At 36.1% G+C, this 24,940-nt stretch overlaps 1 protein-coding gene across 1 annotated transcript in view; it reads right to left on the bottom strand.

Moving 5' to 3' along the window:
* Window positions 1–338: 338 nt before the first annotated feature.
* The window catches only part of LOC138691809 (uncharacterized), a 33,022-nt gene continuing 8,420 nt past the window's right edge, over window positions 339–24,940 (bottom strand). The window contains exons 3-6 of the mRNA XM_069814258.1: window positions 23,395–23,492; window positions 13,116–13,253; window positions 10,306–10,384; window positions 339–9,024 (exon numbers count right to left, since the gene is read on the bottom strand). Coding sequence (XP_069670359.1) covers window positions 10,337–10,384; window positions 13,116–13,253; window positions 23,395–23,492 — 284 coding nt within the window. The 3' untranslated portion in view covers window positions 339–9,024; window positions 10,306–10,336. The remainder of the gene's footprint in view (window positions 9,025–10,305; window positions 10,385–13,115; window positions 13,254–23,394; window positions 23,493–24,940) is intronic.

A 24,940-nucleotide genomic window follows, 5' to 3' on the forward strand; every position in this document is an offset into this window, starting at 1 on the left:
AGTTCAACATTATCAATTATCAGAGTTTAATCTGAAGTGGAAGGATCAGTTGGTGATGTTTAAAGTAGTGTCGTGCTTTTCAAGCTGTATTGTATGTTCGGTTCAAGTTTGTCCAAGAACCAAGTCTGCTTTGAAGAAGCGGATGTCTCGCTTGCTCGGTCTTGCGCTTTGTATTATCTGTGCTCTTGAAGTTTGCTGGCTTCTCCTACCCTCCCCTTCCATCCCTTCATGATTTTAGCTGAGTAAGGAAGGATTTTAGAACAAATCTTGTGAAGTTTTATTTACATGTAAGAAAAGGTAATTTTTATTACAAAAATATGATTAAACATCCACAGAAATTCACGTACATATAGGTACATCATATTGTTTTAAAAATACAAGACAGTTTTTACTATACCATTTTCTGACAGAAAATAGCTATACTAGCTATTAATACATTCTTCACATAATATTAAAAAAGTCACAGTTACTCGGTAACAATATTTGTGTGTGTATGATTTGAGGCTTTCTCGGCGTTGGTTCGCTAATATGTTTTCGCGGGATATCAGCCGAGTTAAGATTTTGGAATGCTCCAAGCTTTCGACTGCTATCTCTGCAGCCATCTTCAGGGAAGTGATGTCCGAACAGAAAGTCCGGAGTCATCTACGTCAGGTTAAAGACAGTCAGGGCTTACATCCATAAACCACAGAGCAAAATCCGGAGTCATCTACGTCAGGTTAAAGACAGTCAGGGCTTAAGGACTCCAGGGATTTACAAGATTCCATGCGAGTGTGGCGAAGTATACATAGGGCAGACTGGCCGCACAATTGAAGACAGAATCAAAGAACATAAGAGGAACCTGAGGCTGTATTACCCGGAAAAATCTGCAGTGGCGCAACACAGCATAGAAAAGGAGCATAAAATACTGTTTGACCACACCAAGGTCATTAACAAATCAAGCCACTACTGGGATCGTACAATCAAGGAGGCCATAGAGATCAAGCTGGAGAAAAACAACTTTAACAGAGACAGTGGACTCCAGCTCAGTCAGGCATGGACACCGGCCTTAGACCAACTCAGGCCCTCTTACAATCAAGGTCATGAAGATCACGGACCGAGGACGGCAACCGATTCCAACCGGCGGAACAGGGCTCGCCGCCCGCCAAACTTCACGCAGTAATCCCGAGAGGGGCGGAGCTTACGAGCGATGACAATTCCCGGCCCCGGATTGGCCGATCCGCCAACCAATCCCGTTTCACCTGAGACAGCCACATCTATATAACCTTTCGACTTTCTGTTCGGACATCACTTCCCTGAAGATGGCTGCAGAGATAGCAGTCGAAAGCTTGGAGCATTCCAAAATCTTAACTCGGCTGATATCCCGCGAAAACATATTAGCGAATATTTGTGTGATTATACGGATGATGAAAGTATTAGCGATGTGCATTACAGGCACTATGTTCGATTCAAGTTAGTCGGGTATAATGAAGTCCGACATTCGTCGATGTTTGCTCTGCAGAAGAAGGCCTGTCGTGTTTGTTCTAGCATGTTATAAAAATATTCGCTGTGTTCCACTCTGTCCCGGTATGTTTGGATCTTTAATATTGTAATCTGACAGAATGAAAATTCGGTTATCTTTCCTCTATATGTATCTTTATAAAACGGTTTCCAGTGTATCAAACTTTAACTATTTTGGTGCGCATGCGTCGATCCCCTTCGACCTCCTAATTGAATGCTCGAGGGGAGGGGGATGGTCGTAGGGATGACGGTTTGAACGTGGTGTCAGTTGGAGAGTTGGCCTGATACGGGTCGTTAAGAGAGCAGAATCAACTCAATTGGAGAGATCAACCAACTGAAACTTGAGCTTTGGTATGTGATGAGTATACACCGGAAACTTGGATATTGTAACTGTGAGATGGGTTATGTGTGGGTTAACAGATTTTAACAGATATGTAAAAGGGGCTGCTGCTGAATGAAATAATCTTCTTATTTATTTTTTGAAAGTTTGCTGTTGATTCTATTTAAGAGAAAGATCATAATGTAGGGAGATATTCTTGTTACTTATTGTTGAAAGTTTGCTGTTAATTCTATTTAAGAGAAAGATTATAATTAAAGGGAATATTCTTGTTATTAATTGTTTGAAGGTGTGCTGCTAATTCTATTTAACAGATAATTATAATAAAGGGAGATATTGTAATTTTTGGATTTTTCTTTTTTTCTGAATTTATTTGGTTTTCAAAGTTTCCTTACTTAAACACTGGTGTAGTGAGGGACCGTTACAACTCCTACCCCTTCATGATTTAGCACAGCTCTTGCGATTAGTTTTTCATATAAAATAAGACGAAGTTTGTAATGTTTTGGTTGCCTCTCTCATGTTCGAACATTGCAGTACATTATTTTAAACCACTTAAAGATTTGAGCACATATCTTTCGATTAATTTTTCATATGGAATAAACGAAGTTCGTAATGTCTTGATTTCCTCTCTCATGCTTTAAAATCGCACAATACTAGTTGGTACTTTGAACATATGCATTTTTTAATATAATTTGTTTCATTTACTTACACGTATCTATGTTTTTGTGAATGTTAGTGATATTAATAACAGGAAAAATTACCTATACTCATTACCAGGGAAAGGATTTATATGTAAATACATATTTACTTATAAAGCTAATATAATTTATATTTTGCATTATCTTTATGTTTCACAATGTGTAGGGTTGAAAAATCCTACTTTTATTTTCCATATTTTTCCATATTTTAGAGTTTAGTACATATTTTCGTTAATTTCCATATATTTTCCATATTTCATATAAAACAGTCCATATTATATTAGGTTTAACAATAAAACAAAACAAAATTCCATTAACTTTTAAAAATACATTTCAACAATAGAGATTTAAACACATGTTCAGTAATCCCTTTAACATCAGAGTTATTTGAAAATTAGCAGTCCTATCAACAATGGAAAAGTAAGTTACAAAACTGTATTAATTTAATTTAAAATTTTTAACAGACTTCAGTTGTGCAGCTCAACAGTTAAATGCCAGTCAGAGTACACATAGGTTCAGTTTTGTAAATCATACTATAAAGACGGTAAATATGCCAAAAGTACGTCATTCAGTCAATTTAAAATCAAAACTAACAAGTTACATTTCAGAATTTAAAGAAGATGGTTTATCAACTGACAATAAAATATTATTTTGTAATTTGTGTCAGTGTGCAGTATCATCTACACAAAAGTTCCTGGTGCAACAACACATTACAACTAGTAAACATCAGGCCAACAAACAACTAAATTCCAAGCAGAGACAATTGTTTTTAACACAACCAACAACATCGAATGTAAGATCTGAGTTTAACATCGACCTGTGCCGTTCTCTCATCTCTGCTGATATTCCTCTCTACAAACTAAAGAATAAGGTCTTCAGGGAATTCCTTGAAAAATATACTCAACATACAATCCCGGATGAGTCAACACTTAGGAAGACGTATGCTCCATCCATCTACGATGAGACAATACAGAAGATAAGAGATGAAATTAAAGATAGTTCAATTTGGGTTTCCATTGATGAGACTCCCGACAAAGAAGGTAGACTTGTTGGTAATGTAGTTATCGGTTTGTTAAGTGAACAATATTCTGAACGAATTCTTTTACATTGTGATGTTCTAGAAAAGTGCAATAACAAAACTATAGTTAAACTGTTCAACGAAGCTATGGGTATCCTGTGGCCAAAGGGTATTATGTACGATAATGTGTTATTCTTTATTAGCGATGCTGCCCCTTATATGGTCAAAGCTGGACAAGCATTATCTGTTGTATATCCTAAATTGACTCATTTTACTTGTGTGGCGCATGCATTTCATCGTGTGGCAGAAGTGGTCAGAGACAATTTCCCTAAAGTAGATTTGTTGATTTCATCAGTGAAAAAAGTATTTCTCAAAGCTCCCAGTAGAGTTAACGTGTTGAAAGAAATGTACCCTGAAATTCCATTGCCACCAAAGCCAATTTTAACTAGATGGGGTACATGGCTAGAAGCAGTTGAATATTATGCCGAACATATAGACTCTATTAACAATGTTCTCCTTGCATTGGACTCTGAAGATGCAGTCTCAATTGATACTGCGAAAACAGTTACCTGTGACATAAGTGTGAAGAATGACTTAGCTCACATTCAGCATACATTTTCATGCATCATAAAAACGCTCAAAAGTCTCCAAAATAGGCACCTTTCACTATCTGAAAGTTTTGAAATTATAAATAGTACTGTGGAACAACTGAATCGTGGTAGAGGTAAAGTTGCAGATGCAGTAAGAGCTAAGGTGGACACTGTACTTTCAAAAAACCCTGGATATGAAGAACTACAAAAGGTTGTTGCTGTGATGAGTGGTGAATCAACAGTGAAGATTAACTTGGACTTATCCCCAGCAGACATTGTGAAATTGAATTATGTACCAGTTACTTCTTGTGACGTCGAACGCTCTTTTAGTCAGTATAAATCTATCCTCAGAGACAATAGAAGAAGATTCACTTTTCAGCACTTGAAAGAAATGTTTGTAACCTATTGTTATGGTAACAGACAATAAAAATTGTGTTTTGTTGAAACTACATTGGAAGATAAGGTACGTCCATTATATTTTTTGTTTAGTTTGATTAAAATGTACCAATATTTAACGTACATAGTCATTTTTTTATAATTTTAAGTCCATATTTAATTCCATATTTTGGTAAAAATCCATATTTAATTCCATATTTTGGTAAAAATAACTACATATATATTTACATATTTCATATATTTTTAGTCCATATAAATCCGTTCCCTGCTCATTACTTTGCGTAACTTCGTAAGATATGTGCCTGACAATCTTGTGCAGCTAAAGCATGAAGGTACAGGGAGAGGAGGAATTATGGAGGAAAGCACCGAATATTATGTAAGGAAAGGGCAAGATTAAACAAAATCAAAGGTAGAGGGAGCTTCGATTCTATAGAGACTCGGTAAACATAAGCCGAACTTAAGGACTTACAGGTTTTCAATGGACTCGATTATTTTAAATTTAAATTTAAAAGTCATATTGAGTTCAGGTAAGTTTGTGAAATAATATCATATAAATTAGTTCCCCCCCCTCCCCGTACTCCATTCATACAAAATTCAATAGCTCAATCTACCATGTAACGCCAAGATGAGAAGACCACATCATCTGAAAACCTCCACTGTACATCTTTCGTGAGTATTAACTTTTAAAGACCCTTCAGGCTTTAATCACTTAGGGCCGTATTCATAGATATTCTTAGCGCGGGCTTTTGGTGGATGATCAGCGAACTAAGGTTTTTCATATTCATAAACCAGTGTCAGCGATATGATATGATATGAATCCTGTTTAGCACGCTCGTAGCCCGGGCTAGCGAAATGTCTATGAATAGCACCCTTAATTTCTCTTCAAAATTTTAAGACAACTTTTTGATTAATTTTTTCAGATATCATGCCTCTCACCACGGCGAATAGACCGAGAGTTTCTTTTACATCCACTTCACTACAGTCTTCTAACATATTGAACTTCATAAAGAACAAGCCTTAGCCTTCAGTTTTACATAATAATAATTTTAAACGATTTTAATTTTACAATACAGGCACACTGCCTGCCTTTTTAATATATTGTATAAATTATAATTACATCCACTGGAAGGTTTCCTACCTGAATGTTAATTTAATACCATGTACGCCATTTAGTCACTTTAAGCAAAGTATGCATGGTTAGACTATTATTTGTGTATTATAGATGTGTTTAAATATTTTTCACCATGTTCAAATGTTTGTTTTGTTAGTAAACTATCACCTGGAGATGACTTGAAACTAAGTCGAAAATATTCGTGACGTATATTAATATTGTATCCTGATGTAACAGAATCCATTTCTCCCATCTTAACATGATAAGTGATTGACTGAAAATAAAAACTAAATTATATGATATTATCAATTACATGCTTCGCTTCCATGTAATGTTGGGATGTCTATGGAGTATGGCGACGTTTGTAGTATCTTGATAAAATCTTAAATAAATGTTATGTTTTATTTAACGACGCTCGCAATTGCAGAGGTTATATCAACGTCGCCGGTGTTCCGGAATTTTGTGCCGCAGGAGTTCTTTTACATGCCAGTAAATCTAATCTACTGACGTGCGGCTGTCGCATTTAAGCACACTTAAATGCCATCGACCTAGCCCGGGATCGAACCCGCAACCTTGGGCATAGAAGGCCAGCGCTATACCAAATCACCAACCAGGTCGACAGTATCTTGATATCCTCTCATGTTCGAACATCGCACGACACTAGTATAAAGTCCTTAAGTTTCGCCTTTCTTAATCATCCCACTGTTTTCTATAGCATAGTGGTAGAAGTCCACACAGTAGGCCTATATTATGTACATAATCCGAAGTATTGTAGAGTAAACATCAACTTCCAGCCTGCTTCTCTCATTTGTCTACAGTATCTCCATCAATGAAAATGATTCTTTCCACAATGCCATTATGGGAAGACAAGACAAACAAGTTCCTACACAAGTCCAGAGGTTTTCAATAATGCTGTGCGCAATTATACTCTTTTAAATATTTATTTATTTTATTTAATTTTTTTAGTAGGTTATTTTACGCTTTAACAACATCTCAGGTTATTTAGCGTCAGAATGAAATGAAGGTGATATTGCCAGTGAAATGATTCCGGGGTCCAGCACCGAAAGTTACCCAGCATTTGCTCATATTGGATTGAGGGAAAACCCCGGAAAAAACCTCAACCAGGTAACTTGCCCCGACCGGGAATCGAACCCGGGCCACCTGGTTTCGCGGCCAGACGCGCTAGCCGTTACTCCACAGGTGTGGACTCTTTTAAATATTTCCAACCACATTTTATTACACATTTCAACATTCCATTCAGCTTTACTTCTCATACCCACTTTCCAAATCCCATAGCAAATCGTCTTACGACATTTGGTCTACTGTCAATAGTTCTACAGTCAATAGCTCTACTGCATTAATTTGGCCTACTTTTGCATACTATTAACAGTTCAGAATGTTGTTGTTGTTTTCTAATGCCAGGCATTTGACAATAAAGTCATTTGACCTCTTGCACTCCAATATTTTTCAAAGATATTATCATGGCCAGCCACTGAAGCACAGATTTTGAGGTGTTCTGAATCCATTTCTTGGTTTGAGTTGCACAATGGGCAGTTAGGGGACTATAGATTCCAATTCTATGCTGGTGTTTGGCCAAACAATCATGGCCTTTTGCCAATCTAAATGCAGCTACAGACGATTTTCGTGGTAAATCGGGAATTAACTGTGGATTTTGATGCAGAGAGTTCCATTTTTTCCCTTGAGATTGTGTTATCAAATTTTGTTTGTTGAAGTCTATGTATGTAGATTTAGAATGTAAATTTGAAAAAAATATATATAAAAAATAAAGAACATAATTGACTAGAGTTAACAATTGTAAATTTAATTAGAGTTGAAAGTCTACAATGCCAATTTTTTTCCACAGGACAAAATCTGTTTATTTATTCTTGGCTCGTTGTGTATAGCAGCATGATACTGGTTCCCCTGTATGGTTGGGTACTTTGGAGCGACAGCTCATCTTTCACGAGTCCTTCTTTCTTGTATTGTACGTAGAATCAAAGTAGTCACCCACATCCTCCAAGTTTTTAAGTTTTGCAGGCAGTGTACATTGAGGGGGCGCACTTCCAAACAGGGGCAGCGGCATTTCCCCTAAGGTTAGTCCTCAGTTTAGGTGTGTGTGTGTATTAATCGAAAATTAGGGGCTAGAAAATATTGAAAATAGGACGCATGTTTATGACATTTTTTTTTATTAATGCACACACCTAAACTGAGCTCTAACCTTAGGGGAAATGCCGCTGCCCCTGTTCGGAAGCGTGCCCCATTGAGGAGCACGATTCATGTTCCTTTTCAAGGAGACTCTTTCTAGTAGTTGACGTAGAACAGTGTCAGGAACTTCACGCAACATTTCTCTAATTGAATGGGTTATTTATGAAAGGGCCTAAGTCACTAATTTTTTGAAAATGAGTTTGTAAGGGGTGTAAGGGGTAATGATGCGCCTCCTATAGCCTCTCCTACCCAATTCCCTATCTCAACCTGCCCGTGGTACACCCTGCTTTTAACAGATGAGGATCTGGGGACCGAGTCACAGCGGTATAACTAAGATGGAGGAAATGCCATTTACATATGTGCTGGCCTATCACAGCACAACAGCGTCCCTCAGCGGCACATGAGGGAAAGGTCAGTGGGTCTAAATAACATCTATTTAGTCCTCCCGGCTAGGTCCGTTGACCAACGACAGGTGCGGTCCCCCTTGCATAATGGGGGTTTAAGTCGGGTGATGTAACTGCCACATTGTAAAAACTGGTGCCTGTTAAGAAAACAGTTACATGAAAGCCACCCTTGAAGACCTGTGAAGCATTAAGATCAGAAGAATCTACAGTTCAAAAGTATTGGAAAGCACGACTGCTAATGGCTTCATTGCCAGATGCAAGGCACTAGACAACAACAACAACAACAGTTTGTAATGTAATACTTCTCTTTGGGTGTAGATACATCGATTTAGATATGAAGAGGACTAAGTTTCACACTCTATAATGCTTATTAGAATTTATGATACAATTTTTATTTCAGCCTTAATTTCAACATTTCGGCCACTAAGCAGTTTTTCTTAAACTGCTAACAATTTAGTATTCAAGACTTAGGCCCTTTCATAAATAACCCATTCAATTAATCTTGTTAGAGGTGTGCTTGAATGAGTTAATGCAGAACGTTTTAAATTGGCGACAATTGTTTTTGCCTGACGGATTCCACACTGGATGCATGGTTGTGTTCACTGTCTCCAGGACTGTGAGTGTTTCACCTCCTGTGACAGCGCACCCATTGCACAGCCCTTTCCTGGTGCAGTTTCTTAGGTTTCTGCGATTTCTGTAGTAAAGAAATCCGGAGTGACACAGTTGATTGCCTCCTCTTGATGTTGGAATGAACTCAGCTGCCATATTCTGTAAATTTTGATTTCCAAACTTCAATTCCATAAACCTGTTACCAGGGTTTCCAAGACAATAAATGAATATCAAATCAGTAAGTAAAAACGGTAGTAGTAGTTGTTGTATTAGTTGCAGTAGAAGTAATAGTACTGCAGCAGGTAAAATATCATAAGGCTAAATTACAGTAGGTTTTTAAAACATAGCTACCCTAACACATGTATTTCCGCTCCCACAGACAATTTAACCTAATTGTCGGCTAAAAAATTTATATTACGTAAATGAAATTGAACAATTATTAGAAAGTCAGATGTTCAAATTTAAGTAACTTTATTTCTATAAGCGCATATCAAACCCAAAGACCTTGTATAGTATTATACACAAGATCTTTGATCAAATTGCCTTCCGTATGGCATAATAAAATTCGTTTTAATTTTATTTTAGTAGGTTATTTTACGACGCTTTATCAACAGCTTAGGTTATTTAGCGTCTGAATGAGATGAAGGTGATAATGCCGGTGAAATGAGTCTGGGGTCCAGCACCAAAAGTTACCCAGCATTTGCTCATATTGGGTTGAGGGAAAACCCCGGAAAAAACCTCAACTAGGTAACTTGCCCCGACCGGGAATCGAACCCGGGCCACCTGGTTTCGCGGCCAGACGCGCTGACCGTTACTCCACAGGTGTGGACTAATAAAATTCGTGTTTTAATTATCTATACATAGATGGCTCCACTGTATAGCAATATATTTCTCGCTGTAGTGTGAAGATTTAAGCATTACCATAGATCATATATGTAACAGATAGGTCATCGCTATGTTAAAATTGGCAGCACTTAGAAGAGAACAACTGCCAGGATCGCCACCCGTCCGCTGTAAATGAACACGAGATGGTAGTACAGTTGCTAATGCAATTCAAATGGGAATTATGACGTGACTCCTTATGTAACAACTAGATGGCAGCGTAGTAAACCTGACAAAAGTTGTTAACGTTAAAGCCTATAAGGCCGACCTATCTGGGGTATATATGATCTAGGGCATTACTAAGCTTTCTCCATACATATTACATAGTTAAAATTTCTCGCTGTAGTGTGTTACGGGCCTAATCATATTGCAGTAGCAGTGATGTCAGTAGTAGTGTAATGATAATTTCAATATACCTATAGCATTTCTGTACAGAAATATATCGCGCTGTTGGCTTTAATATCAATCACTTTCATACCTGGAGTAGTAAATACTGTAACACATTAAAAATTTATATCTTGATATGTAATCGTTTCTAGACTCTCACACTAACCTCACCTTTCAGTAAATTCCTTGTTGTCTTGTGCTGTTACAGCTTCAGTTCCTCTTTCACTATGTGCAAGTCACACAATTCTACCTGAAAAAGAAAATAAATAACACAGAGAGCTAACACAAATATGAGGTGTTCAGAAGTCAACATGATTAACTCTTTTTCCAAAGATTTTGAGATGTTCAAGGTTAAAGTTAAATACACATAATTAATTCTGTGATGCAGTGAAGAAAAATTTTGCATTCTGTGCACTTTTTACTGAACTATGGAGTTACTCACATTTACCACTGAAAATATGGTCAATTTAATACATTGCCACCTTAGAAACTCTGAAATAACCAAAAGTGGAGTTAATCATGTCGACATCTGAACGCCTCATTTATGTGAACGAATAACCAATTCATTTTTTAAACCAGAGACATGCATTTGAATTCAAAATTCAAGTACAATTTTTTAAGAACACTAGAACTGAGTTTTTACAACAAAAAATGGTCAGAAAGTCAATTTTTTTCTCTCTTTATACAAAAGTGTTCCTTGGACACTTAGCAACATCAAAAGTAAAAGATTTGTTATCTCTACAATAAGTCTTTGAGGCCCAGGAGCGATTTATATATAAGCCTGCTGAATTTGTCAGTTTTTCAGTCCTTTTTTTTCGAAACTACATTTTTTTTTATGTTGGAAATTCTCCATGTGCATGCAGTTTCCACTAAATTCAATTAAAATTTCCATACGAGTTCATGAATATATTATCCGAGATCTAGCATTTAGAAATCTGAAGAATCATCAAAACTAAGCGCTAAAAATTTTATGTATTGTATATGAAAACATGAAAAAAATTCAATGTCTGAAATGAAAAGAAAATCACTGTGCCTACACTAATCTAGATGAGACAAATTTCTCGAGGATAAAATATTGACCTGAATGAGTCCATACCAAAAAAAAAAAAAAAAATTAACTTCGTGTCTTTAAATGTAATGCTACTGGAAAATTTTGATACCACTAATTTGGACAATTAAAAATAATTAACTTCGAAACTAGCAGATTGCGCTGAAAATTTACATACGCTTTATTCTTAATGCATCTAACAAACCCGGAAAAAAACTTCAATCATGTAAATTGTGCCAAACAGAATTTTGGTTCTGAAATAGACCCTGTTCTTTCAAGACCATAATGTGCTTGAGTTGGTCTAATTCGAAAACATTCACAGAATTCATGAGACAAACTTAGGTTATGGAAAGTTTTGAAAAGTGAAAAGTATTTGTTTTTCCATAAATTAGACTGTTTTGCACTTTTCATTTCAATCTGCAAAATCTTTGCATATCAGTAGGCAGTGCAAGTTCATGCTGTTGAGCTCCATTTCCTGGTCAATAAAGACATATGAGTAATAACTTATTCTTTAGATAAAACAGATTAACTTCTCGTTTTTGGTTCTAAAATAGGCCCAATTTTTACAAGACCATATCTGCTTGAGTTGGCGTAGGCTAATTAAAAAACTTTCACAAAATTGAGACAAATTATGGTTATGGAAATTTATCATGTTTTTATACCTTATCTAGGGTTTTCTATCACTTTAATCACTTAACAGTAAATTTTTCTTGTTATAATATTTTCCCTCGACATTATTTTGAATCCAACACCAAAATATTCTGAATTTAATAAATTTAATGTCCACATCTGTGGAGTAACGGTTAGCGCGTCTGGCCGCGAAAACAGGTGGCCCAGGTTCGAATCTCCATCAGGATAAGTTTTCCCTCAACCCAATATGAGCAAATGTTGGGTAACTATCAGTGCTAGACCCCAGACTCATTTTAGCAGCATTATCACATTCATCTCATTCAGATGCTAAATAAACCAGGTTAAATAAATAAATACTAATACTTACTTACTTACATACTGGCTTTTAAGGAACCCGGATGTTCATTGCCGCCCTCACATAAGCCCGCCATTGGTCCCTATCCTGAGTAAGATTCATCCAATCTCTATCATCATATCCCACCTCCCTCAAATCCATTTTAATATTATCTTCCCATCTACGTCTCGGCCTCCCTACAGTCTTTTTCCCTCCGGCCTCCCAACTAACATTATATGCATTTCTGGATTCACCCATACGTGCTACATGCCCTGCCCATCTCAAACGTCTGGATTTAATGTTCCTAATTATGTCAGGTGAAAAATACAATGCGTGCACTTCTGTGTTGTGTAACTTTCTCCATTCTCCTGTAACTTCATCCCTCTTAGCCCCAAATATTTTTCTAAGCACCTTATTCTCAAACACCCTTACCTATGTTCCTCTCTCTAGTGAGAGTCCATGTTTCACAACCATAAAGAACAACGGGTAATATAACTGTTTTATAAATTCTAACTTTCAGATTTTTTGACAGCAGACTGAATGATAAAAGCTTCTCAACCGAATAATAACAGGCATTTCCCATATTTATTCTATGTTTAATTTCCTCCCGAGTATCATTTATATTTGTTAATAAATACTAATACTAAATAAACTGAGATACAGCGTCGTAAAATAACCTACTAAAAAAATAAATAAATTTAATAGTAATGCATAGATACTAGGACGTTTGCGAAAATTCTTCTCATTCTTCAGCAAATGACTTCGAACTTTTCAAAACATTCTTTTGTAATTGTGGAACAGAAGTAACAATATATTTGAAAAGTTTCCTCCACTTTTCCTTTTCACTTTGCGAACCAGTTTTAAAAAGTGATAGTGCAACAGAAACTGCTATGAAAAGTGTAAAATTCAAAGTGAAAAAATTGAGAGGAACAAGAACAAGAACTACTGAACTGTAGGTGCTCCACTTACCTCAGCTTCACACTTCACCACAGGAGAATTAATTGGCACAGCAGTTTCCTCAAATTTAATATCTGATGTGAGACTATAGCTGTTGTGTTCACATTCCATCTTTATCTTAGTAGAGCACAGATTGAATAAATTGGTTTCCTGAAGAACACAACTTATTATAATTCAGTATTTAAACAGCTTAGAATATTAGAGCAAGACTCACAAATTTCTCGCTGGTTCTGAAAGTTAATGTGTAGCCAGTACTTGCAGAACAGGCGAAAAATTATGAAAAAAAAAAAAAACAATATAAGTTAGACTGAGAACCAGACAAACACAGTTGCATACAAGTATAGAGAGAAGCTGCTTCCATATAAGAGATAAAAAAAAAACACACACACACACACACACACACACACACACACACACACACACACACACACACACACACACACACACACACACACACACACACACACACACACACACACACACACACACACACACACACACACACACACACACACACACACACACACACACACACACACACACACACACACACACACACACACACACACACACACACACACACACACACACACACACACACACACACACACACACACACACACACACACACACACACACACACACACACACACACACACACACACACACACACACACACACACACACACACACACACACACACACACACACACACACACACACACACACACACACACACACACACACACACACACACACACACACACACACACACACACACACACACACACACACACACACACACACACACACACACACACACACACACACACACACACACACACACACACACACACACACACACACACACACACACACACACACACACACACACACACACACACACACACACACACACACACACACACACACACACACACACACACACACACACACACACACACACACACACACACACACACACACACACACACACACACACACACACACACACACACACACACACACACACACACACACACACACACACACACACACACACACACACACACACACACACACACACACACACACACACACACACACACACACACACACACACACACACACACACACACACACACACACACACACACACACACACACACACACACACACACACACACACACACACACACACACACACACACACACACACACACACACACACACACACACACACACACACACACACACACACACACACACACACACACACACACACACACACACACACACACACACACACACACACACACACACACACACACACACACACACACACACACACACACACACACACACACACACACACACACACACACACACACACACACACACACACACACACACACACACACACACACACACACACACACACACACACACACACACACACACACACACACACACACACACACACACACACACACACACACACACACACACACACACACACACACACACACACACACACACACACACACACACACACACACACACACACACACACACACACACACACACACACACACACACACACACACACACACACACACACACACACACACACACACACACACACACACACACACACACACACACACACACACACACACACACACACACACACACACACACACACACACACACACACACACACACACACACACACACACACACACACACACACACACACACACACACACACACACACACACACACACACACACACACACACACACACACACACACACACACACACACACACACACACACACACACACACACACACACACACACACACACACACACACACACACACACACACACACACACACACACACACACACACACACACACACACACACACACACACACACACACACACACACACACACACACACACACACACACACACACACACACACACACACACACACACACACGCACGCATAACTGTGATCTAGTCATTATTTTCCTGTTAGGAGAAAAGGCAGTATTATTATTTATTAATATTACTACTTCAGCTTGTACTGGAGGTCCATGACACAGCAATTTTGCCTTCGCCATATTGGCTATCATCATCTGCATACCTAGAGCCAAGTGATGTAAAGAGTGGGCCAGAAGTCGCGATCGAATATCGTTTATACTTAGATAAAACATTTCTAAATTTACACTGAGGACCCTTGACTGTTTGGCCAAGCATCTGCATAGAATTGGAATATATCAGTCTCCTAACTGTCCATTGTGCAACTCAAATCAAGAAATGGATTCGGAACACCTCAAAATCTGTGCGTCAGTGGCTAACCATGACAATATCTTTGAAAAATATTGGAGTGCAAGAGGTCAAATGACTTTATTGTCAAATGCCTGGCATTAGAAAACAACAACAACAACATTGACGACCCAAAATGGATACATACAAGGGGTAGAAAAGCTTAAACAAAATCTAGACATACCAAGTGAAAAGCAAAACTTGATGTCTCGATATAATCCACTTAATAACTTCAAAGTAGACTGCTGCCTTGATTTTGATGAAGTCTTCAACAAAAAAGATATAAATCCAGAAGTAGCAAAAGCCATTGCCCTACAAACAATTAACAGAAAATATCCACAAAAGGACTGGTTGTACATTTACACTGATGGGTCTCTGATGGATCAAAATGAAGGAGCTGGAGCTGGAGCTACTTGCCAATACTTTTCTCTTTATAAAAATGTTGGCAACTACACAACAAATTTTGATGGTGAAGTTGAAGCCATTTATACATCACTTCAAAATGTATTTGTTTGGCTAAACCAGTGCAAAAACATAGTCATCCTGTCTGATTCCAAAGCTGCAATCCAGTCCTCAGCTCAACTACATCCCCTAAAATGGAAAAAGTAAAAGAAATTCATTGCATGGTAAAACAAATTCAAATGCTAAATAAAAAAGTGGTCTTCCAATGGATCCCGGCCCACTGTGGACTGAACGGTAACGAGAAAGCAGATATGTTAGCAAAGAAAGGAACTAAAATCAACTTAAAAACAAATTTCAAGTTCCCATATGAATCAATAAAACGAGTCATAAAAAGAATAAGTAACAGAGAACAGGCAAACCATCAAAATTCAAAATGGAAAGAATCACTCAAATATCCAAAATTAATTCCTGCTCTACCTCGAAAATCTGCCGTGGCCATGTTTAGATTGATTGCCATGATTGCCTCAGTAAACACCTCCATCGTATTGGAGTACTGAATTCACCTAAATGCTTACTGTGCACCAGAGAAGAGGACATGGAGATGGAGCACCTGGCTAATTGTGAAACGCTTAGGACATTTGTGGACCTTCCATCAAACTATTGGGAAGTAAGAAGGATGATGATTTCATTGTTAAATCCAGAGCATTAGATACACACACACACACACACACACACACACACACACACACACACACACACACACACACCACACATTTATTGCAAGCGAAAAAATAATTAAAAACTATTCTTAGGCTGAGAAGCATATTTTTCCCCTTCATATAATGTTTGTGGCAATAGTTCGTCTCTTTTCCGATAGAGTGAGTGAATTTTTATGTTTTGGTTACAAGTTACATTTTTTCCTGCATGCGTTTATTAGTCAATTGTTGTCGATGTGAAACTTTGTGTTGTTTTTGTGTTGTAAGCAATGGCGGATACAGGCATATATACAATTGAGAAACGTCTTATTGTTAGTGTGTGGATCCATGAAAAACAACGAACTAGTGAAACGTTCAAAGGAATCAGAGAAAACTTCTTTCATCACTTTAATAAAGCAGCTCCAAGTGAAGCCAATCTCTGGAAACTGGAAAAGAAGACTTTCTCAACAGGCTCTGTATTGGATTCAAAACACAGCGGAAGACCTAAAAAAATATGTCGACGATAATGTCAATGACCATCTGAATGAATCATTGGAATGTTCACCGATGAAATCAACAAGGAAACAATCAGTGGATATGCAGATCCCAAGAATCCCGTTGCGCCATTGAATGAAAAATGCAGGTTATCATGCATATAAGACTACGATCATAAATGAATTAAGTGACAGGGATATGGATATGCGACATGATGTATATCAAAATTTACTTTCTGCCTTTCCCACCTTAGAGGTTCCTTGTAATGTCTTGATGACTAACGAATGCATGGTGTATCTCAGCTCCCGTTCACATAATGTTTGTATATGGTCCAAACATAACCCTCATTTCTATGAAGAACTTCAACAACACTTTCCTCATGTCATGATGTGGGCGGGAGAAATTATCACAGGATTATATTTCTTCGAAACATCTGTGACTGGTGAATAGCACCTCGAAATGTTGTCTCAATGTCTGATTCCGGAAATTGACAGACTTGGTCTTCTTAACACCGTCATTCTTCAACAGGATGGCGCCCCAGAACATTAACTCCTGTTCGGGAATGGTTGAGTACCAGCTTTCCTTCATTGATTGGACGAGGTGGACCTCTCATTTCGCTTTCAAGAAGTTCCGACTTCACAACTGGCTGTGGTCCTACTTAAAAAAATCTTGGAAGGATTCAGATGAATTCTGTTGAACAACTGAAGAGAGGGATTGTCCGCATCTTCACTACGATCACCCTTGAAATGCTGAGCAGGGCAAGCAGACGCACATGGCGGCACATCCAACTGTGCATGGAAAATAATGATGGGCTTACCGAAATGTTAGACGTTTGACAATGAAACCAATAGGCCTATATAATAATATAACATAATATTGTTTTATTTGAAGTTCAGTCTAATTGACATATCACAAGTTTAAAATCAATGACATTTACATATGTAAGTGATCACCGTGTATTATGAAAACTAAAGCAAACGTTTTCGCCCTTCAGGCATCATCAGGTATTTTACATACAATATCTTGTACATTTTTTCATGTCTTTGTTGTGGGATGTGTACAAACTGATTAAACACAACCTTTATATACGAGGGGGATCCAGGAAATAACGACCGTTCGCGCATACCCGCCGCGCAGCTGACTCCCCTTCCTTGTTTGAAGGTCAACTGGCTTCCTTAACATGTGTTCTCATAATGTTGTGAGTACTGGTTGCAACAAGTCGCCATTGTGCATTTTGTGTTACTTCAAAATGAACGACGTGATTGATAATCCCGCCGACTGTGAGGTGAGGAGTGTGATTCGATTTTTGAATGCCCCACATTTGAAACCTGCAGAAATATACCGGCAATTGAAAGAAGTGTATGGTGATACTGTAATGAATGAAAGAAATGTGACAAAATGGTGCGAAATGTTCAACAATGGGCGAACAAATGTCCACGATGAAACTCGACCCGGACGCCCATCACTCATCACAGAAGACCTGAAGACTAAAGTGAACGACAGAATCTTGCAAGACAGGCGCACATCACTCGACGAATTGCATATTGCCTTTCCTGACATTTCTCGTTCTTTGCTTGGTGAAATTGTGTCGCAACATCTTGGCTACCACAAAATCTGTGCCCGCCCGCACACTGCTGCTTCAACTCGAGAATTGCTGGATCAATTCGGTTGGGAAATCTTTGATCATCCGCCCTATAGTCCAGACCTTGCTCCTAGCGATTTTCACCTTTTCACTAACCTGAAAGACTCTCTGGGTGGTACGCGTTTTGGAAGTGATGAAGAGTTGAAGAAGACAGTGAACACCTGGCCTAATGAACTGGAGGCAGAGGAGTATAACACGGGAATTCTAAAGCTAGTGAACAGATATGACAAATGTTTAAATGTAGGTGGTGATTATGTAGAGAAGTAAAGGAAGCTTCAGTTATGTAACAGACTTTGTTTTTTCAAATAAATATATATTTTTTAAATTATTACAACAAAACGGTCGTTATTTCCTGGATCCCCCTCGTAATAATGAAACAACTATTTTATGATTAACTTATGATGATTGACGATCTAAAATATAAAATACAGATATAAAATTTAATATATAATAAAATTGTGGCCTAACACCGCGTAACTTAGAATGGATAAGCTATGGCTAAGGGGAGGGAGGTCATGCCTTATCCCTCCACGAGTCAAGAAATACCGACTACTGAAGTATACAATTCCTGCATGCTGACAGAATCTGCTCGAGAAGCACAGAGTAATACCACAGTCTAGTATATACAGTCGCAAAACTCAATACGTAGTAAATATGCAAACATTAGATAGTTGCTCACCACTAGGATCGCTAATATCGCCTCATTACAGGCAACACAAAATAGAACCGTCACAGTCTATTGTTTCTAGCACCCTCAAAACTCAAGCTTCGTGACTGTATATAGTAGACTGTGGTTATACACTTGAGCAACAAAATTTCCTGATGTTGCTGTTCCAAGTCCTTCAACTGTTCATCATTCAGTAGATTCATTCAGTCAGCTAACAATTCAATCAAGCTATCACTCCATGCCACAGCATGCCAGCCCAAGGTTAAAACATGATCATGCATATTTACACCAGCTATTTAACAATAGAAAGAGACTCCAAATAAAAACAATTCCAATCTCTTTGATCTATATAATAATAATAATTATTTATTTATTTATTTATTTATTTATTTATTTATTTATTTATAATATTAACGTGCAAAACAACAGCACATGGCCAATTACAGTTTAGCACGAGATACAAAACAAAACAGAATAATGATGATGAGAATGAATGTTAGAAATGGCAGTGAAATGGAATACAATCAATATAATAGTCATCAATAATCTTCGACCAAATGCAACAAATAAATAGCAATATCTGACAATAATAACAAGTAAGGATATATCATGATAAACTCAACAGGTGTATACTACACATTAAATGGATCCAAGCTTAATCCATGCAAATTAGCATATTTTATACATCTGCAGACCGGAGAGAGAGATTTTGAATTTCTATTATGAAAAATGTTATGAAATCTTAAACCCTTAGCAGGGATGCGAAGACTGATATTGCTTATGAATGATTCACAATCAATATCACCCTTAATGACTTTACAAAAAAATGAATAATCAAGATCTTGACGTCTGGCAAATAAACTACAGCAGTTAAAATATTTACAGTTAATTTCATATTTATAGTGATCGGAATTTGGTAAAAATCTATAAGAACACAAGGAAATAAATTTTCTTTGAATATTCTCCAATTTAGCCGAGTCAGTGGAAGTAATGGAGTTCCATACAACAGATGCATATTCAAGCTTGGCTCTAATAATAATAATAGTAATAATAATAATAATAATAATAATAATAATAATAATAATAATAATAATAATAGTAACGATAATGATAATAACAATAACAATAATAATAATAATAATAATAATAATAGTAACAATATTAAAACAATTACAAGAATAATAATAATGATGACGATAATAATAATAACAATAATAAATAATAATAGTAACAATAATAATAATAATAATGATAATAACAATAATAACTAAAATAATAACATTATAAAATAATAATAATAATAATATAAATAGTAATAATAGTACCTCATAATAATAATAACAGAAATAATAATAACAAAAATAATATTATATAATAATAATAATGATAACAATAATGATAATGATAGTAATAATGATGATAATGACAATGATATTAATAATAATAATAATAATAATAATAATAATAATTGTGATAATAATGATAATCATAATAACAATAATAATAATGATGATGATGATAATGGTAATAATAATAGTAACAATATTAACAATAACAAAAATAATAATGATAATAATCATAATGACATTATATAATAATAATAATAATAATAATAATAATAATACAAATAATATTAATAGTACCTCATAATCTATCTATCTATCTATCTACCTACCTACCTACCTACCTACCTACCTACCTACCTACCTACCTACCTACCTACCTACCTACCTACCTACCTACCTACCTACCTACCTACCTACCTACCTACCTACCTACCTACCTATCTATCTATTTATTTATTTATTTATTTATTTATTTATTTAGAATATTAATGTGCGAAAGAACAGCACAAGGCCAATTACAGTTTAGCACAGGTACAAAACAAAACAAAACAACAAATGATGATGAGAATGAATGATAGAAAATGGCAATGAGATGAAAATACAATCAATATAATAGTATACATTACTCAATTGACCAAAATGCAACAAAATAAATAGCACAAATAATATTATTAAAATTAGTTCAGTGAGATAATTAAAATGATGGCAATTAAATAAAATGTATTATAAATAAATTAATGAAACCATATAAATGAAGACAGGAATCATATAATTAATATTGTAAGTTATGCAAATGACGAGAATAGTATGATACATATCTAACAATGGCATAAATAATAAAACTGACATAACACTCGAAAAGTATATACTACACATTAAATGGATCCAAGTTCAATCCATGCAAATTAGCATATTTAATACATCTGCAGACCGGAGACAGAGATTTAGAATTCCTATTATAAAACAATTTATGAAATCTTAAACCCTTAGCAGGAATACGAAGACTGATATTGCTTATGAAAGATTCACAATCAATATCACCCTTAATGACTTTACAAAAAAATAAATAATCAAGATCCTGACGTCTGGTGAACAAACTACCGCAATTGAAATATCCGCAATTAGTCTCATAGTTATAATCGAAATTTGGTAAAAATCTATAAGAACACAGGGAAATAAATTTTCTTTGAATATTCTCCAATTTAGCCGAGTCAGTGGAAGTAATGGAGTTCCATACAACAGATGCATATTCAAGCTTGGATCTAACCAATGTATAGTATAAAATTAATAAACACATAGGAGTAGAAAAAGAATAAGTTATAGACCTAATTAGACCAAGTATTCTTAATGAATGGGTATAAATATATTGCACATGATCATGAAAATATAATTTTGAATCAAGTAGAACACCAAGATCTCTAATACAATCTCTCTTAGTAATTACGGCATTACTAAGAGAATAATTAAATTTTTGGGAAATAGTTTTCCGTGAGAAGGAAATAACAAAAGTTTTGGATTGATTAATTTTCATTCCATTTTCAACAGACCATTGTAAAATTGAATTAATGTCATTTTGAAGAATTTGACAATCAGCCGAACTATTAATTTTACGAAAGATTTTGAGATCATCCGCAAATAAAAGGCAGCTAGAACTTATTCTCTTACTTATATCATTTATAAATAATAAAAATAAGAGAGGTCCCAATGTAGACCCTTGAGGAACTCCACATAAACTATTAAATGGAACCGAGAGAGAATTACCTAGTCGAACACAAGACTGTCTATCTGTTAAATAATTTTCAAACCAATTAACGTAGCTAGTGGAGAGACCAAAATTACTTAATTTATTTAATAAAATTTTGTGAGGAACAACATCAAATGCTTTGCTAAAATCAAAATAAATCGAGTCAATTTGACCTTGAGTTTCGACAACAGGCATAATGAGATTGAGATAGGAAACTAAATTAGTAGTAGTAGATTTCTCTCTAGTAAATCCATGTTGAGCCGAATTGATCTTATTTTTGACATAAAATGAAATGTTTTTGTGAATAATTTTTTCAAAAATTTTAGAAAAATTGTTTAGGATAGAAATGGGTCTATAATTAGTAACACTGTTTTTATTACCATTTTTGAAAACTGGAATAATGGATGCTTCCTTCCAAAGTGATGGGTAAATTCCTGTTTTTAAACTAAGATTGAATAAAAATGTTAAAATGGGTATGAAAATATTAGAGCAACCCTTGATTATAAAATTAGGAATGCTATCTGTACCTTTAGATTTATTAGGCTTTAGCTTTTTAATGGCTTTAGTTACATCATCGGATGTAATTCTAGGCAGGGGCAAACAGTCAGTAATATTAGAATCATAAGTAATGAAATTGAATAATAATAATAATAATAATAATAATAATAATAATAATAATAATAATAATACAAATAATATTAATAGTACCTCATAATAATAATAATAATAATAATAATAATAATTATTATTATTATTATTATTATTATTATTATTATTATTATTATTATTATTATTCTGGGAAATCTAAGTTCAAAAGGAAAAAATGGTACAGACCTTCTAGATTCATTGTATTCTAAGGATTCATCGACCTAGAAGGACTGTGATTAAACAGCTTCCAGAATGTACCTATGTTATAACAAATATCTCATATACGAAAAAAAAAGTAAGAATTGCCGTTCTACCTCTGGTAAAGGCACTTTCTCCTCTACGTCTATGTGGTTAATAGTTTGTATAGCCAATGGGTCGACTACAGGTTCCTTCTTTATCAAATCCATCAGAACTGAAAAAAAAAAAAAAAAAGTAATTAGGAAAATGACATTAGTCAATTTGTTTACCACATCTACAAATATGGATCATCTTTGGGTGGGTGGACCGTAAAAATGTTATGCTTACTGTAATGTTCACATTACAAATAGAAAGAAGCTGTATGTTCTACTCTTTCAGAACTTACTAATCAGCATATTTACTAAATGAACTACATGAATGCGCAATGTCAATGAAACATTTTGTCACGCCCATAACACTTAGTCTTCCGGCACCCCCTTTTCTTAGCCAAAAGATATGAATTTCATAATTATGTATCAACAACTAGGTAACTAAAGGTATACACCATAGCTTTTTCAACTGCTTACAACAAGAAATTGACATAATCTTAAGTCTTTTAGTCAATGTCCATGAACTACGACAAAATCTTAGGAAACAAGAGTATGACAAATGGTGTGCGCTTCCACATAAAGGAAAGGTGTTATTTTATTTCAAGAATATACTCCCGGAAATAAATGGATTTTTCTAAGGAGGATCTGTCTTCCTCTGAATGACGGGACGCAATTAAGATGAATGCTAACGTAGCACTAGTGAGAAGTCTTCATGGGAGATCCTTGGATGGTTTCCGTTGCAGATACTGCAACGAGATTGAAACCTTAGCACACGTCCTAGGATCCTGTCAGCATGGAGAACTCCTGAGAAATTCACGCCATCATAACATCCGAAAACTAAAAGCGCAAGCCCTTAAAAAAAGATCCTTCGAGGTCCATGAAAAGGTGCACTACATTGCGTCTGAAGGCGGCAGAATTAGAAGAGCGGACATCGTGGCTCTAGACAAGACTAATAGTAAAGGCTTTATACTGGACCCAACTGTTAGATTTGAGATGAGCCAGACCCAACCATCTGAGGTCAATAAAGAGAAACAACATATCTACCCCTATGAGCCTACTATTCCGTATTTTCATGAAAAATATCAGATGGAAGACACCTGGGAAGTACATGGTTTAATGATCGGAGCGAGGGGCATCATCCCACAATCAACTGTAAACACTATCAAAACATTTGGAATCCATGACATCATTCCAAAAATAATTACTTCTAGCATTAAAGGGTCTGTGGCAAATCTGAAAAATCATTTATGCTCGACCATGCTGAAATGTAGTAATTATACACCTGGTAGTAGCCCTTTAATGCACCTCATTAAAGTACACCTATTCATTATAGTTCAGTTGTTCAGCCAATGAGAAATCAACACTGTAGCATTATAAAACCGCAAGTATCGATTATTCTCGGAAATGCAATCGAAAGACAACTAGCGAAACGTGACAGAGGCTGGAAATACAATACTGTCACAGAAGGTTATATTCTGTTACTATAATAATTAGCGTTAATTGCAAATAATATTGAAATAAATTCAATTTGGCATCTCGTTTTTCAATTCTAAATCAATTTCCAGGTTATATC

The sequence above is a fragment of the Periplaneta americana genome, chromosome 16 (assembly GCF_040183065.1).
Source record: "Periplaneta americana isolate PAMFEO1 chromosome 16, P.americana_PAMFEO1_priV1, whole genome shotgun sequence".
Lineage (NCBI taxonomy): Eukaryota > Metazoa > Arthropoda > Insecta > Blattodea > Blattidae > Periplaneta > Periplaneta americana.